Below are 13,171 nucleotides of genomic sequence, written 5' to 3' on the forward strand. Positions count from 1 at the left end.
CTACATAGACTGATTCCTAAAGCAACTGTATTAAAGTGTTTCAGTCAAGAATAGTGAGTGATTTTTCTCTTTGCGTTTTGTTTTGTTAACGTTAAATGAATAGTTCCCCCACAAATTAATATTCTGTCATCTGTCTGTCAATTCTGTCATAATGTTGTATTTTTATATCATCATTTACTCAAAAGTTGTTTTAAACCGGAATGAGTTTCTTTCTTGTGCTGAACATTTATAAATGCTATTTTGAAGAAGGTGGAAAACCAAACAGTTGCTGGTCCTCAGTGACTTCCATAGGATTTTTCTTTCCTACTATCAAAGTCAATGTGGACCAGCAACTGTTTGGTTTTCCACTGAGTAAATAATGACAGAAATTCAATTTTAGGGTGAACTATCCCTTTAATGACAGTCGACAGCACGTTTAGTGTCCTGTCGCTTTAAGAGCTGCACGCATCTAATATACAGTACAGGCACGCATCCGTTTCTCTCTTAACTATTTACTTTCATTTTAGAGATAACCAACTCAGTCTGTATGTAAACCTTGTGTGTTTTGACAGTATTAGCGCAAAAGATAAGTTAGTTGAGTAATCAGGCGCTGTTAGACAGGCGTTTTAGTGCGCGTGCTTCAGGTGTATGCGCTCAGAATAAGCGCACATCAGACCAGCGCGCGAATGAAACATTTAACCAGCAAGGCTTGTGTGCAAATAATGTACTTTTGCGAACGCGAATAAGTGCAGTGTCCTGTCTGAGTAACTCTACTGCTGTATGTCGTGTTGTACAGTATATAGAGACGGAGGCACCAGAACTGTATTTGACAATGTGCGCGGTAGCGCGATACTACGATATTTCTTAAAAAGCAGATCGTGGAGACATTTTTATCGTCCACGATCAAAAATCGTCATATCGCACACCCCTAGTCTTTAATTTTAATTTTCATGTTATAGCTCATTTAGTTTTTGTTTAGGGTGATATTAAGTTATAAAACCCCCAAAAATTATTATGTTGATATACATTAAAATTTGATCAGAAAATTTGATTAAGTGTGATTTTTTATAATAAATAATTTCTATACTCTGTATGAATGTTTTTGTCTGTGAAAATAAATATTTTTGATTAATATTAAATCAAAAAATCAATTTGGAAACAAATTTGAGTAATTTTTTTGTGTTCAGGCAAGTTAGCACGAATCCACTCAGATCTGGAAATCTCTGCACCAATTTATCTAATTATTCCACTTTTTTAACTATTATTCCTCTATTTTTAACTATTATTCCTATTATCATTATTTAATTAAAAACATTGGTAGAGGCATTAATGCATGGCTATTTCCTACATACCTTGTGCCAGCCTTTCATTGGCCACTTTCTCTTCTTCAGCATGTAGCCAGCCTGCTTCTCTGGCTCCTGAACATTGGAAAGACCACCACGCAAACCCTCCACGATCTCCCAGCTGTCCTGTACAATTTAAGTCAATACATGCACACACTGTACAATGAAACAATATAGTGTTTCTAACTCAGTGCCTATAAAAAATGGTTATAATAAATGTTGTTATAATGATGAAAAACATGCAGTGTGAAATCAGAGAGTCAACAAGTAAAGACAAAGTGAGGAAGTCACTTGACAGATTAATATGGAATAGACATTATGGTTATTTAATATATAAGTAAATTAATATATACACTTTTTTCAATTATTTTTCATGATATATAGTGCTTTCATGACATAAAATTAATTATCATGATATATAAGATTTTGGTCACAAATACTGTAGATATTTGTGGATTTAAAATGAATGATGAAAGTGTGGATTGAAAAGTGATGAAAATTGTTAATATATTTACAGAAAATGTTTTAGAAAGACATGAAGGCAGCAGGGCTAGAAAAATGTTTGAAAGAGTTTCTCCAAACTTAGGATTCTTCTCCCCTTTTTCAGAACACACACAAAAAAATCAATCATCACATTCCAGTATTTAACTTATTTATAGGTTTAGTGCTACACAGACTGTCATTTCTTTATTTTACAAACAGGACATTGTGAATAAAAGCAGAAACAAAAGTCCCAATGCAGAAAATCAAGAATTTAGAATAAAATTCAGAACCAACACAGATCATATACTGTATATACTGTATTACGCCGTACTGTTTCAACATTGATAAAACTGATCAAATTGAAATGTATCTTGAGCACCAAATCACCATATTATAATGATTTCTAAAGAATCATGTGACACTGACTGAAGACTGGAGTAATGATGCTGAAAATTCAGCTTTACTATCAAATGAATACATTATAGGGATGGGCGATATGGCCTAAAATTCATATTGCGATATACATTGCAGCCTCTTGCGATAACGATATATATTGCGATATATAAATTATAGTAGAACCATTTCAGAACAGGTTACATAGACCCTTAAGAAAACCAAACTGCTAAATGTATTTTTTTTTTAAGAAATAAAGAAACGTTGTATGTCGTTTTGATAACATTTATTGTGCAAAAGCAAAACTGTAATTATACAACACAATGTTGCAGATAAATAAAAGAAAATCTTTCCTTCTAAAAGGCACTACACTTAGTTTAAGTCCTTGGTTCTTAAATGCCACCCAAGTTGCAGGGAACAAAAAAACGGGTGTCTTTTTAGTTAAGGAACATACACTGTACTGAAAATACTTCCAGTATTAATTAGGCAAAGAAAATTATTTTGTGTAATGCACAGATACTTTAAATAAAAACATATTTCAAACCTGCAGCCTAAGGTAACGCATTTGGTTTTAAACATTGTGTTGTCCTAATGAAATTAAAACTGGTGTCTTGTTAATAAAGGAACGGACACTGAATTAGGGATATACTTCCAGTATTAGGCATGGCTATTTTAAATAAAGAAAATTCTTAAGTCCTTACACAAGTAAACCGTTATGGCCCTGGTAATTTCAATCCATCGCGGGCTCTTCCTAATATAAGGAGTACCTTTTGAAAATGACTGTTGGATTGAGGTTTGGATCAGTTCCTATTTTTTCTGTCCTGCGTTCTTCGTACTGGATTTTGCGGTTGGCTGCATTGCCTGTCAATGCTGGTAATTCAACGACATGTTTAGTTTTGAGCTGGTAGAACAGATTAGTCGTGTTACCTCTCTTAACTTTTGCCCCACACACTCTACAGAGTATATTTTGCTGCTGCTCGTCGGACGGCTTAAATCCAAACCAAGTCCAAATAATAGATGTTGCACCAGTCTTTTTCACGAGCTCCTCTGTTTCGCTGATGCTTTCAGCCATGTTTATTCAAGATGACGAATATGATGATGCGTTGCAGCCGGCTGCAGGTCGTTGCTCTAAATTTCGCGGGTAGATTGCGTCATCAACATGCATTATCGCGATAGAATTAAAATCTCTATCGTAGGCCAATTTTGTATCGTTTATATCGCATATCGTTTATATCGCCCATTACTAATACATTATATTTTAAAATACATTAAAAAGAGAAAATGTATTTAAGTGAAGAATTGCTATGCATTAGCAGCTTTGAGGAAAGCCTTTATAAGGAGATGGTTTGGGCGTATGTTATGCAAATTAACTGCAGGTCACTTATTCACAATACTCCGGATACATCGATATCATAATGTGGATAATTAACAATGTGCATACTGTTCTCAATCAGGTGGAAATTTAGAGAGGATAGATATTCTATTATTTAGAGCGCTGACAGACGGGACAAAAATGTGGGTCTTCATTCTCCCTCTTCAGCAAACTCTGTCTCATCCTCAAGGCAAGAGCTGCACTGCCCAAACACACGCTCAGCAATTCACTACATCAAGGACAACTTTCAAAGAGACATCTCTATAGCCAAGGACAAAACCCAAACATGCATTAAGAACCACAGAGTGCAACTAATGAAACCAACCGCTCTTACACAACAGCTCAAATCAAAGAGCAACACTACCTTCAAGGGATACTGCGTTATGACAGTGAAACAGCCCAGCTGATCAACCAACCCTTGTGAAAAGGAAGAACACTTTAGAATAATTTTAAAACTTATAAGACTTACTTATTAGAGAATATACTTTTAAATAATAATACTAAATGTAGTGTTTTCAGACAATAATTGCATGTTAATTGCAAAAAAAGTAATAGTTTAAATGCAATTAGCTGAACTTTAGTTCTTTCTTGACTCACTTAACTAGGACTTAAGTACATCTTTATATGTAATATACAACCCGAATTCCAGAAATGTTGTGATGTTTTTTTAAATTTGAATAAAATGAAAACTAAAAGACTTTCAAATCACATGAGCCAATATTTTATTCACAATAGAACATAGATAACATAACAAATGTTTAAACTGAGAAATTTTACAATTTTATGCACAAAATGAGCTCATTTCAAGTCTCAACATAGTTGGGATGGGGGCATGTTTACCATGGTGTAGCATCTCCTCTTCTTTTCAAAACAGTTTGAAGACGTCTGGGCATCGAGGTTATGAGTTTCTGGAGTTTTGGTGTTGGAATTTGGTCCCATTCTTGCCTGATATAGGTTTCCAGCTGCTGAAGAGTTCGTGGTTGTCTTTGACGTATTTTTCATTTAATGAGCGTCAATTGTTCTCTATAGATGAAAGATCTGGACTGCAGGAGGGCCAATTCAGCACCCGGACTCTTCTACTACAAAGCCATGCTGTTGTAATAGCTGCAGTATGTGGTTTTGCATTGTCCTGCTGAAATACACATCGTCTGGAAGGGAGCATATGTTGCTCTAAAACCTTTATATACCTTTCAGGATTCATAGTGCCTTCCAAAACATGCAAGCTGCCCATACCGTATGCACTTATATATGCACCCCCATACCATCAGAGATGCTGGCTTTTGAACTGAAAGCTGATGACACGATGGAAGGTTCCTCTTTAGCCCAGAGGACACGGCATCTGTGATTTCCAACAAGAATGTCAAATTTGGACTCGTCTGACCATAGAATATTTTTCCACTTTAAAACAGTCCATTTTTAATAAGCCTTGGCCCACAGGACACGAAGGCGCTTCTGGACCATGTTCACATATGCTTCCTTTTTGCATGATAGAGCTTTAGTTGGCATCTGCAGATGGCAAGGCAGATTGTATTTACTGACAGTGGTTTCTGGAAGTATTCCTGGGCCCATTTAGTAATGTCAATGACAGAATCATGCCGATGAGTAACGCAGTGTCGTTTGAGGGCCCGAAGACCACAGGCATCCAACAAAGGTCTTTGGCCTTGCCCCTTACGCACAGAGATTTCTCCAGTTTCTCTGAATCTTTTGATGTTGTTATGCACTGTAGATGATGAGATTTGCAAAGCCTTTGCAATTTGACCGTGAGGAACATTGTTTTTAAAGTATTCCACAATCTTTTTACGCATTCTTTGACAGACTTGAGAGCCTCTGCCCATCTTTACTTCTGAGAGATTCTGCCTCTCTAAGACATCCCTTTTATGCTACAGACCTGATGTCAATTAACTTAATTAGTTGCTCGATGTTCTCCCAGCTGAATCTTTTCAAAAAATATCTTGCTTTTTCATCCCTTTGTTGCCCCTTTGCCAACTTTGTTGAGACATGTACCAGGCATCAAATTTGAAATGAGCTCATTTAGTCGAAAAAAGTGTAAAATTTTCAGTTTAAACATTTGTTGTTATCTATGTTTTATTGTGAATAAAATATTGGCTCATGTGATTTTAAAGTCTTTTAGTTTTCATTTTATTCAAATAAAAAAAAACGTCCCATCATTTCCGGAATTTGGGTTGTAATAATTGCATTATAAACTAAAATATACTAGAAGGTAATTTTTATGGAAACTTGTATGTCATGTTTATACTTGTTTGTAATTATACATTTATAATGAAGCTGCAATTTAATACATTCAAAATATATTAACTTTAAATACTAAATAATATACAATTTAAATAATAAAGTAATATTGAATAACACACTATAGTTAAAATTATAATCATGTACTTTACATGTGCTTTAGAACACATCAAAAGTAACCAAAAGATTATTAAAATATGTGACCCTGGACCACAAAACCAGTCATAAGGGTAAATTTTGGCCCATACAATGAATTTTTGGCTACTGCTACAAATATACCCCAGCGACTTAAGAATGGTTTTGTGGTCCAGGGTCACATATAATGAATGTACGTTAAAGTAAAACTTTTAATTTGGCATTATTACAAATGCTATTTTTAAATGTATACTTACTGTAAGTGTATTAGGAAACATAGTCATGAATGTATACTGTAATATACGACACAAAGTATACAGTTATACAGGAGCACTGTGTAGTCATAGAACATAAACTATAAAGTAAACTATACAAAACCAGCACTCTCAGAAAGTATTTAATTTATTTGATATAGTTCTGAGGACATTTCTGAGAAGAAGTGGGCACCAGATCACCTGGTAGGATTTCAGCCCTCTTTGCATTACTTTAAACTCTACACAACATAATTCCATGATGTTGGTATTGAGAGTAACGTCTGCCACCCGAAAACTGAAACATATCTCCGCTTAGAAGGAGTAATGAGCTTTATAATGCTACCAAATGATGAGATTAGAGATTACAGCCTCATAATCAGGTCAGTGTGTTCATCTGAGGAGAAGGACACGCATCCGCCCTCCAGAGCTCAGAACATATGAACGAACACACGTGCAGTTGTGCATATGCAGACAGATATACTTAGTTTAAACACAATAGGAACAAACCTGTGTGAACAGTGATTGAAGACAAATAATGGAATCCAAAGGTCTGAGAGCAGACTTTTGAACCCTGCTGTATTTATCCTTAATTTCAACAGAACATGATTAGTTTGCCACTAATTCCCTCAGACAAAAGCCTCAGGAAGTGTATTGCAATAAATGAAAAAAACAAAGGGCTGCTAAGTTTTTATTCATCCGGCACTCAAGGCTCATTTCATAGATCGGTTATATTCATATTTCCCACAGTCATCTGACTGAGAACAGAGAGATTAATACTGTGTTTCAGCACAGCGGGTAATGGGACTGATGAAGATAAAGTGGAAAAGCGTAGCTGAGAAAGTTTTGGGTAAAGTCCAGAAACATTTTGTCTAGTCCACTGCTTTCTGCTTTCATCTGTACTTTCAGCCAGTTTTTCATTTGCTTTCAGAAAAGTATATAAAAAACTCTTAAGTACTATAAATATTTATACTCTAAAGGTCCTTTTTGTATGACGCAAAGTATCAGGAGATGTTAAGGCAAGCTAGTCATCCTAAGACCTATAAACAGAACATCAGGCTCTTTGAACAAACAGCTGTCTCTTATTTAATCTAATATTAATACATTTAAGCTAATATTTTGTAGATGCTTGTATCCATGGAATTTTTATTTTGATCAACATGAAGATTTTAATGTGAATAATTGTATGAATGTATAAAAGAAAGTATATTTCAGTCAAAACAACCCTTCGAGTAGTTTTAGCATATACTGTAAATAGATGGCAATGTCATTTTTTTTGGTCTTGGCTGACTAGATCTACATTTCCACTTCTGTTATTGCTGCTGCTGCTGCAGAGCAAGTAGCAATACTTGTTACTGCCAAGACATACACAGACCTGCTGCACAAATATAGATATATTAAAATGGCCTGTAGCTGATCTAGACAGGTGGAGCTGGGGGAGGTGGAGGGTATCAGAGGTACTCTGATAGCACGCTGCTGAACCAGTTTATAGCAAAATCAGAATCAGACAATTTAAATGTTGACCAAATAAGCTCAACGACTGCAGTTACAGCTGAGGCCAATCAGCTTGTGCCTTGTAGTAAACAATATGATTGCTAGCAGATTACATAGCAAGAAAAAATCAGCCTGCTCCATGTAGAGTTTCCTGACTGATATAAAAAACGTTTTGTCTTTGCACAGTGCATTTTTCTGGTATGAAAAGAGCACTGTATTTTGAATAAAGACTTTTTTTTCCTAGGAGATTTTTCTTGGAGAACAGGCTTTCATACTTTTTTACTAATAAAAGGGTGAGAAAATGCTATAAAACAGTTGTAGATTATATATTTCATGTCACACTGCAGGATGTCAATTTCCAAAAAGTATTTTACATCAACGACCTATTTACAGTACCAGCAGGACAAATATTAATACCTGGAAAATCAACACAACTGAATCTCAATTTATCTCGCACACACTAATATAAAACAGTGGGAAGTCTATGGCTTCTTCACCCTCAGTGCATTTGTATTTGATAGTGCTAGTTAGGCATTTGCTTGCTTTGCATGAAAAATTTAGACATGTTCATGTTTTCTATTTTATCATCCACCAGGTAAAACTGATTGCTAAGAAAAGTAACACCTTTACACACAAAGCTACAAGATTTAAGGTCAACTGTTATCTCTCCAAAGGTGAAGGTTGAGTTACATACAGTTTCAGAAAAAAAGGTACAAAAGCTGTCACTGAGACCCTTTTAAAAGTACTACCTTAAAGGTAGTAATATGTACCCCTTAGGGGTAAATAAGGAACAAAGGTGTACCTTTTGAAAGGGTACTGCCCCAGTGACAGCTGACAACAAAAGTGATACTTCTATAAATGTAGCTCATTGTCTGCCAAATCAAATGCATACACACTTACCTGTCTGCTGTCATGTTTCGAGGAGGAACTGCTATTGCTGTGAGATGGAGAGGAGATCTTCTGGGACATAGTGGAACTTTTTTCCTCTGAGCTCATCTCCTGCTCTCAGTGAGAGGGAGAAGGTAAAAAAGAGAGGAAGAGGAGGAACTGGAGGAGAGGAAAAGAGGGAGGGGGAACCGACAGCTCAGCAGTTGTGGCTCTCCATTTGCTTGTTCTTCCAAAGCTTGGACACAGTGCTCGAGCCTGTGGACAGATGAAGAGAGAAAGAAAGTATTGATCAGGAGATGTATGTGAAAGGCAACCTCAACACGATGTCAGGCTTTCATCTGTACAGGTAATGAACACCACTCGCCCACCACAGGATATCAAATAGCAGAATTATCTGAAAGTATAAAGACTTGGTCAGCAGGACACACAATCTGGGGGTTGTGCTGAGGAAGGATGTCAGTGTGAATCACTGGACATACTATAGATGTCGTCCCCGGATCATCTCCCACTCTCTCAGCTTCTTCTTATGAAAGTTATGAAAAGTGTGGGGGCTACATTGAACACACACTGACTCTATGAATCTGTGCTTCATTTATAGCAGTAACAGACGTCAGAGATCGCCGCTCTGTAGTAACCGTCCATCCTTCCCTGTCTCATCTCATCCATGCTGCTCTGTCTTCCTCACAGTGTGGTTCTCACATGAATGGAGAACAGAATGCAAATGTCCTCTTGCTTTGTGTCTGGGTTTGTTTGAAGTCATGTGTCACGACAGCACCATATGCATACTCGTGTTACAGCACCTGTGCTGGTTATTAACGCAGGTTACAGGGTGTGGGATACACGTCGGATGCACACAAAATACGAGACATAAATTAACAAAACTATCACTATAAGTTTAAATACACCTTTGGCTTGTAAAATCACTTTGAAATTATGTACGCAATTAGGATGTATTATGTATCGCCATAAATACTAATACATGTAATTACTTTTTATTTGATTATTCACCAACCTACAGACTCATATTTCGCCAAAGCTGATGTATCAACTGATATTTGGTATTTTTTTAATTATCGTGTTGGTCGATACATTTTTCTTTTTGCACAGTAAGTGCCCTGTTGGTTACCAGTTTACTTGCTTTTTATTAATGTTTTTAACAGCTTCTTTAAGTATAAAATAAATCTATTTTACAGATTTTTTATATTGATTCATTTTTTAATTCATTATGTCTAATTCATTAAATATGGGAAATATTTGCAATATACACAATTGCTAGTCAAGTGTTATTTACATACCACAAATATCAGCTTTATATTGACCATTGCCCACCAAAAAATCCATACTGGCTGATCACTAACAACAACATGTTAAACATAAATGAACAAAATTATGGGTAACACTATAGTGACCAATTCTCACTATTAACTAGTTGCTTATTATTACCATATTGGCTGTTTATTAGTCCTTATAAAGCAGATATTCTGCATGACCATATTCTACATCCCTAATCCTACCCAATACCTAAATTTAACGACTAACTTACTAATTAATAAGCAGCAAATTAGTAGTTTATTGAGGCAAAAGTCGTAGTTAATGGTTTGTTAATAGCGAGAATTGGACCTTAAAATAAAGTGTGACCAAATTATGATTTGCGATAGTGGGTCTTATATATATGCAAAGCATTTGTTGAATTTTATATTGTGGCTGAGATTTGTTTTAGTTTTTTTTCTAGCATGTTTTTTGATGGCCTTTTGAAAAGCATATTCCAGTATGTCTCTCCCTCACTTTTCTTCATTATGAGCAGTAGCACAGGTCACAATGTGGGACACGGGAATGCAGCAAGGTTAATTAGATTAGTTTTGCACTCAACAAACCAAACACCCCTTCATTTCCATCGGCCTGTGAAGTGAACGTCAATAGAAACACACATCCTTTCTTGCAAATCTCTCTCTCTCACTCTGTAGTTCACTCTTTTCTTCTTTTAGGGAAATTATACTTCAGCTCAAGCTGTCTAAAAGTTCTCTTCTCTGGGAGTAGGACACAGGAAATTGTGAAAATGAGCAGTATGTCGACTCTTCAGCTATAATGTGCATCAGTATCATGTGTCAGCTGCACGTCTGCATACTATGATTTAATCACTTCCTGTGAGGATGGAGTAATCTGTGTTTCTTAATTCAGCAGTGCCGTGAATAACCAGCCTCAGTGCTCTTGTGTTCATTTTACCTGACATGACTTGGATGACTGAAAACCTTCATAGACTAGAAAAACACATGCTGACGTCCTGTCATTGAAACTGTCCTATCATATAACATCCATCTTACATCCAAAGTGAATAGCCAAGACAGGTTGCCATTTACACCTGATATCGCCATGCATTCAAATGGTTCTCCTGTCACCACTTGTGAATTTCAATGAGAGGCTCTCCAATTATACAGAATTTTAGTCAATGTGTCACTACAAGCATGCTGTTGAACCCAGTTTGCTTGAATTTATTCTCACCACAAATTACGCAGTTACAGAAAGGGTGTTTGTTAAGCACTTTATACCTTTCACAAGGTTATGTTGCGACCTTCAAAGCACCAAGAAAGCTTTCTAGTGTCATTTTAGGTGGAAAAAAACAGCTGGATATTTTCATTTAAGTTTCTCCTTTTATTTAGGAGGTTGTTTGTTTCTTTTCATTTCAGATGAGTCGAATCAGTCAGCGTGAAGTCGATTGTTTGAATTGTACGGCAACTTCCTAAACCTCTTGCTGAGCAATTGAGGATACAGATATGGCTAATTATGGTCGCAGCGTGTAGCTGCTTTAAGTAGCTGTGGTGACTGGTTTGTTCCGGTAAACAGACTCCTGGTTGTGAGTAAACGGCACTCTCCACCGCCGCCTGTCTCACCTCACGCCACGCCACTTCAGAAGCCAACAGAGAGCAGCTGCCTCCGTGTGCCGCCCCTATTATTTATTCATTCACTTTCCACTGATCACACTCAACACACACACACACACATACATACCCATAAGTAGCAGACATGAAATACTTGGTGGAAGTTGACATATCCTGCATTTTGATATACAGTAATCCACCTAAAATGGTTTAAATTGCATTTTTCTAATTCTTTAAGCATTTGCACACAGCTTTAATAACACAATTTATTTACAATAATTTAAAAATAAATATTTTAACAGGCATGAAGTTGATTAAAAATGGTAAAAAGTTAGTGCACCTATAAAACGTCCTAGATTTTTTCTTTAAAATTGATATTACAATATAAGTATTCCATCATCATCATCATGACCAATTATATTTTTTAAAGCACCACCACAACATTAATACACATTTGGACAGTTTATTAGAGTTTTTCTCGATTGCTTAAACACATTTTTTGAAACTATGCCTCGTATTCTCAAAACAGTAAACACGAATCCATAACTTCTAACTCAATTCCCCAAACTTCCTATATTCAGGTCAAAATGAAGCTCTCCATTCAAAACAACTCAATCTTGCTGAAGAACCAAAACTTTGCTCTCAGACATGACACACAAACTGTCAAAAACACACACACTACAGAACAGTTTTACACACTGATGAGATCAATTCAAAACAATACTACAAAAACCGGTTGTAAGTGTGGTACTTCCCAAATGCTTTATTTCTCAATTTACAGTTTTTCTCAATTGCTTTGGCACATTTTCCGAAACAGTCTTAACATTCTCTAAACTGTGAGTGCAAATGTCACAACTGTTTGCTGGAACTTCAGAACTTTATTGCATGTCTGCAAAATGTAGTTACTCACCCAAAACATTTCATTCATGCTTCAAAACCTAGTTATCGTGTCGGTAATTTGGCCAAGGCCACCAAAATATAAAGTATTTTTGTCATCGTGTGAGCCACACTGGTCAAAATGTTTAGTTGTTTTTTCACCATGACTGTAGAAAACTGTGTAGTATTACCTGAGGCAAACTATGGCAATAGTTTAGATGACAGTTACTGTAGGCCTACTGAAACGCAGAAGGCTGCACATATATCCATTTCAAAAGTACAAATGTACACATTACTGTCTGTGGGATATTGATTGAAAAAGACTAGATATGATTCACAGTTACACTTTTGCTAGTGGTTTGACCAAAAAAAAAAAAAAAAACATTACAGCGTCATTGTGAAATAGAAAAGAAAGATGTGCACAAAGGCAAAAATAAAAATGAGAAAGTCCACTATGACAATTTGTAAGTCTTGTTTTGTCCTCTTTCTAATATATGTTTCCAGTTGAAGGTTCATGAGATGTACCTTTGAACTATTTCAGAGAACTGGTTTATTTATATTCTCTTCATTAGTGAAAGTCAAGATTCACTTGAAGAATTCATGCCAAATTTATTACAGTAAAAGTCTAATAGAAATGTGTAGAAAATATGTTTATGACAACTAGATCAACCATTTTGCATTTACCGTAATGACTTATACGATGAACTAATGACTTGAGGTTTTGAGGGGTAAGACTATAGCACAGAGAACTATATAATACATCTTGAACAACATGACAGTTGCAACTGATAATGTAGGAAACCACAGAGAAATGTACATAATCAGTTGCAT

General features: G+C 35.9%; 1 protein-coding gene across 1 annotated transcript in view; it reads right to left on the minus strand.

Annotated features, from left to right (window-relative positions):
• The window catches only part of LOC306887635 (oxysterol-binding protein-related protein 3-like), an 81,443-nt gene that overhangs the window by 34,713 nt on the left and 33,559 nt on the right, over positions 1-13,171 (minus strand). Inside the window, exons 2-3 of the mRNA XM_079445533.1 lie at positions 8,601-8,843; positions 1,332-1,448 (exon numbers count right to left, since the gene is read on the minus strand). Coding sequence (XP_079301659.1) covers positions 1,332-1,448; positions 8,601-8,696 — 213 coding nt within the window. The 5' untranslated portion in view covers positions 8,697-8,843. The remainder of the gene's footprint in view (positions 1-1,331; positions 1,449-8,600; positions 8,844-13,171) is intronic.

This window comes from Barbus barbus (assembly GCF_936440315.1).
Source record: "Barbus barbus genome assembly, chromosome: 21".
In the NCBI taxonomy this organism is placed as follows: domain Eukaryota; kingdom Metazoa; phylum Chordata; class Actinopteri; order Cypriniformes; family Cyprinidae; genus Barbus; species Barbus barbus.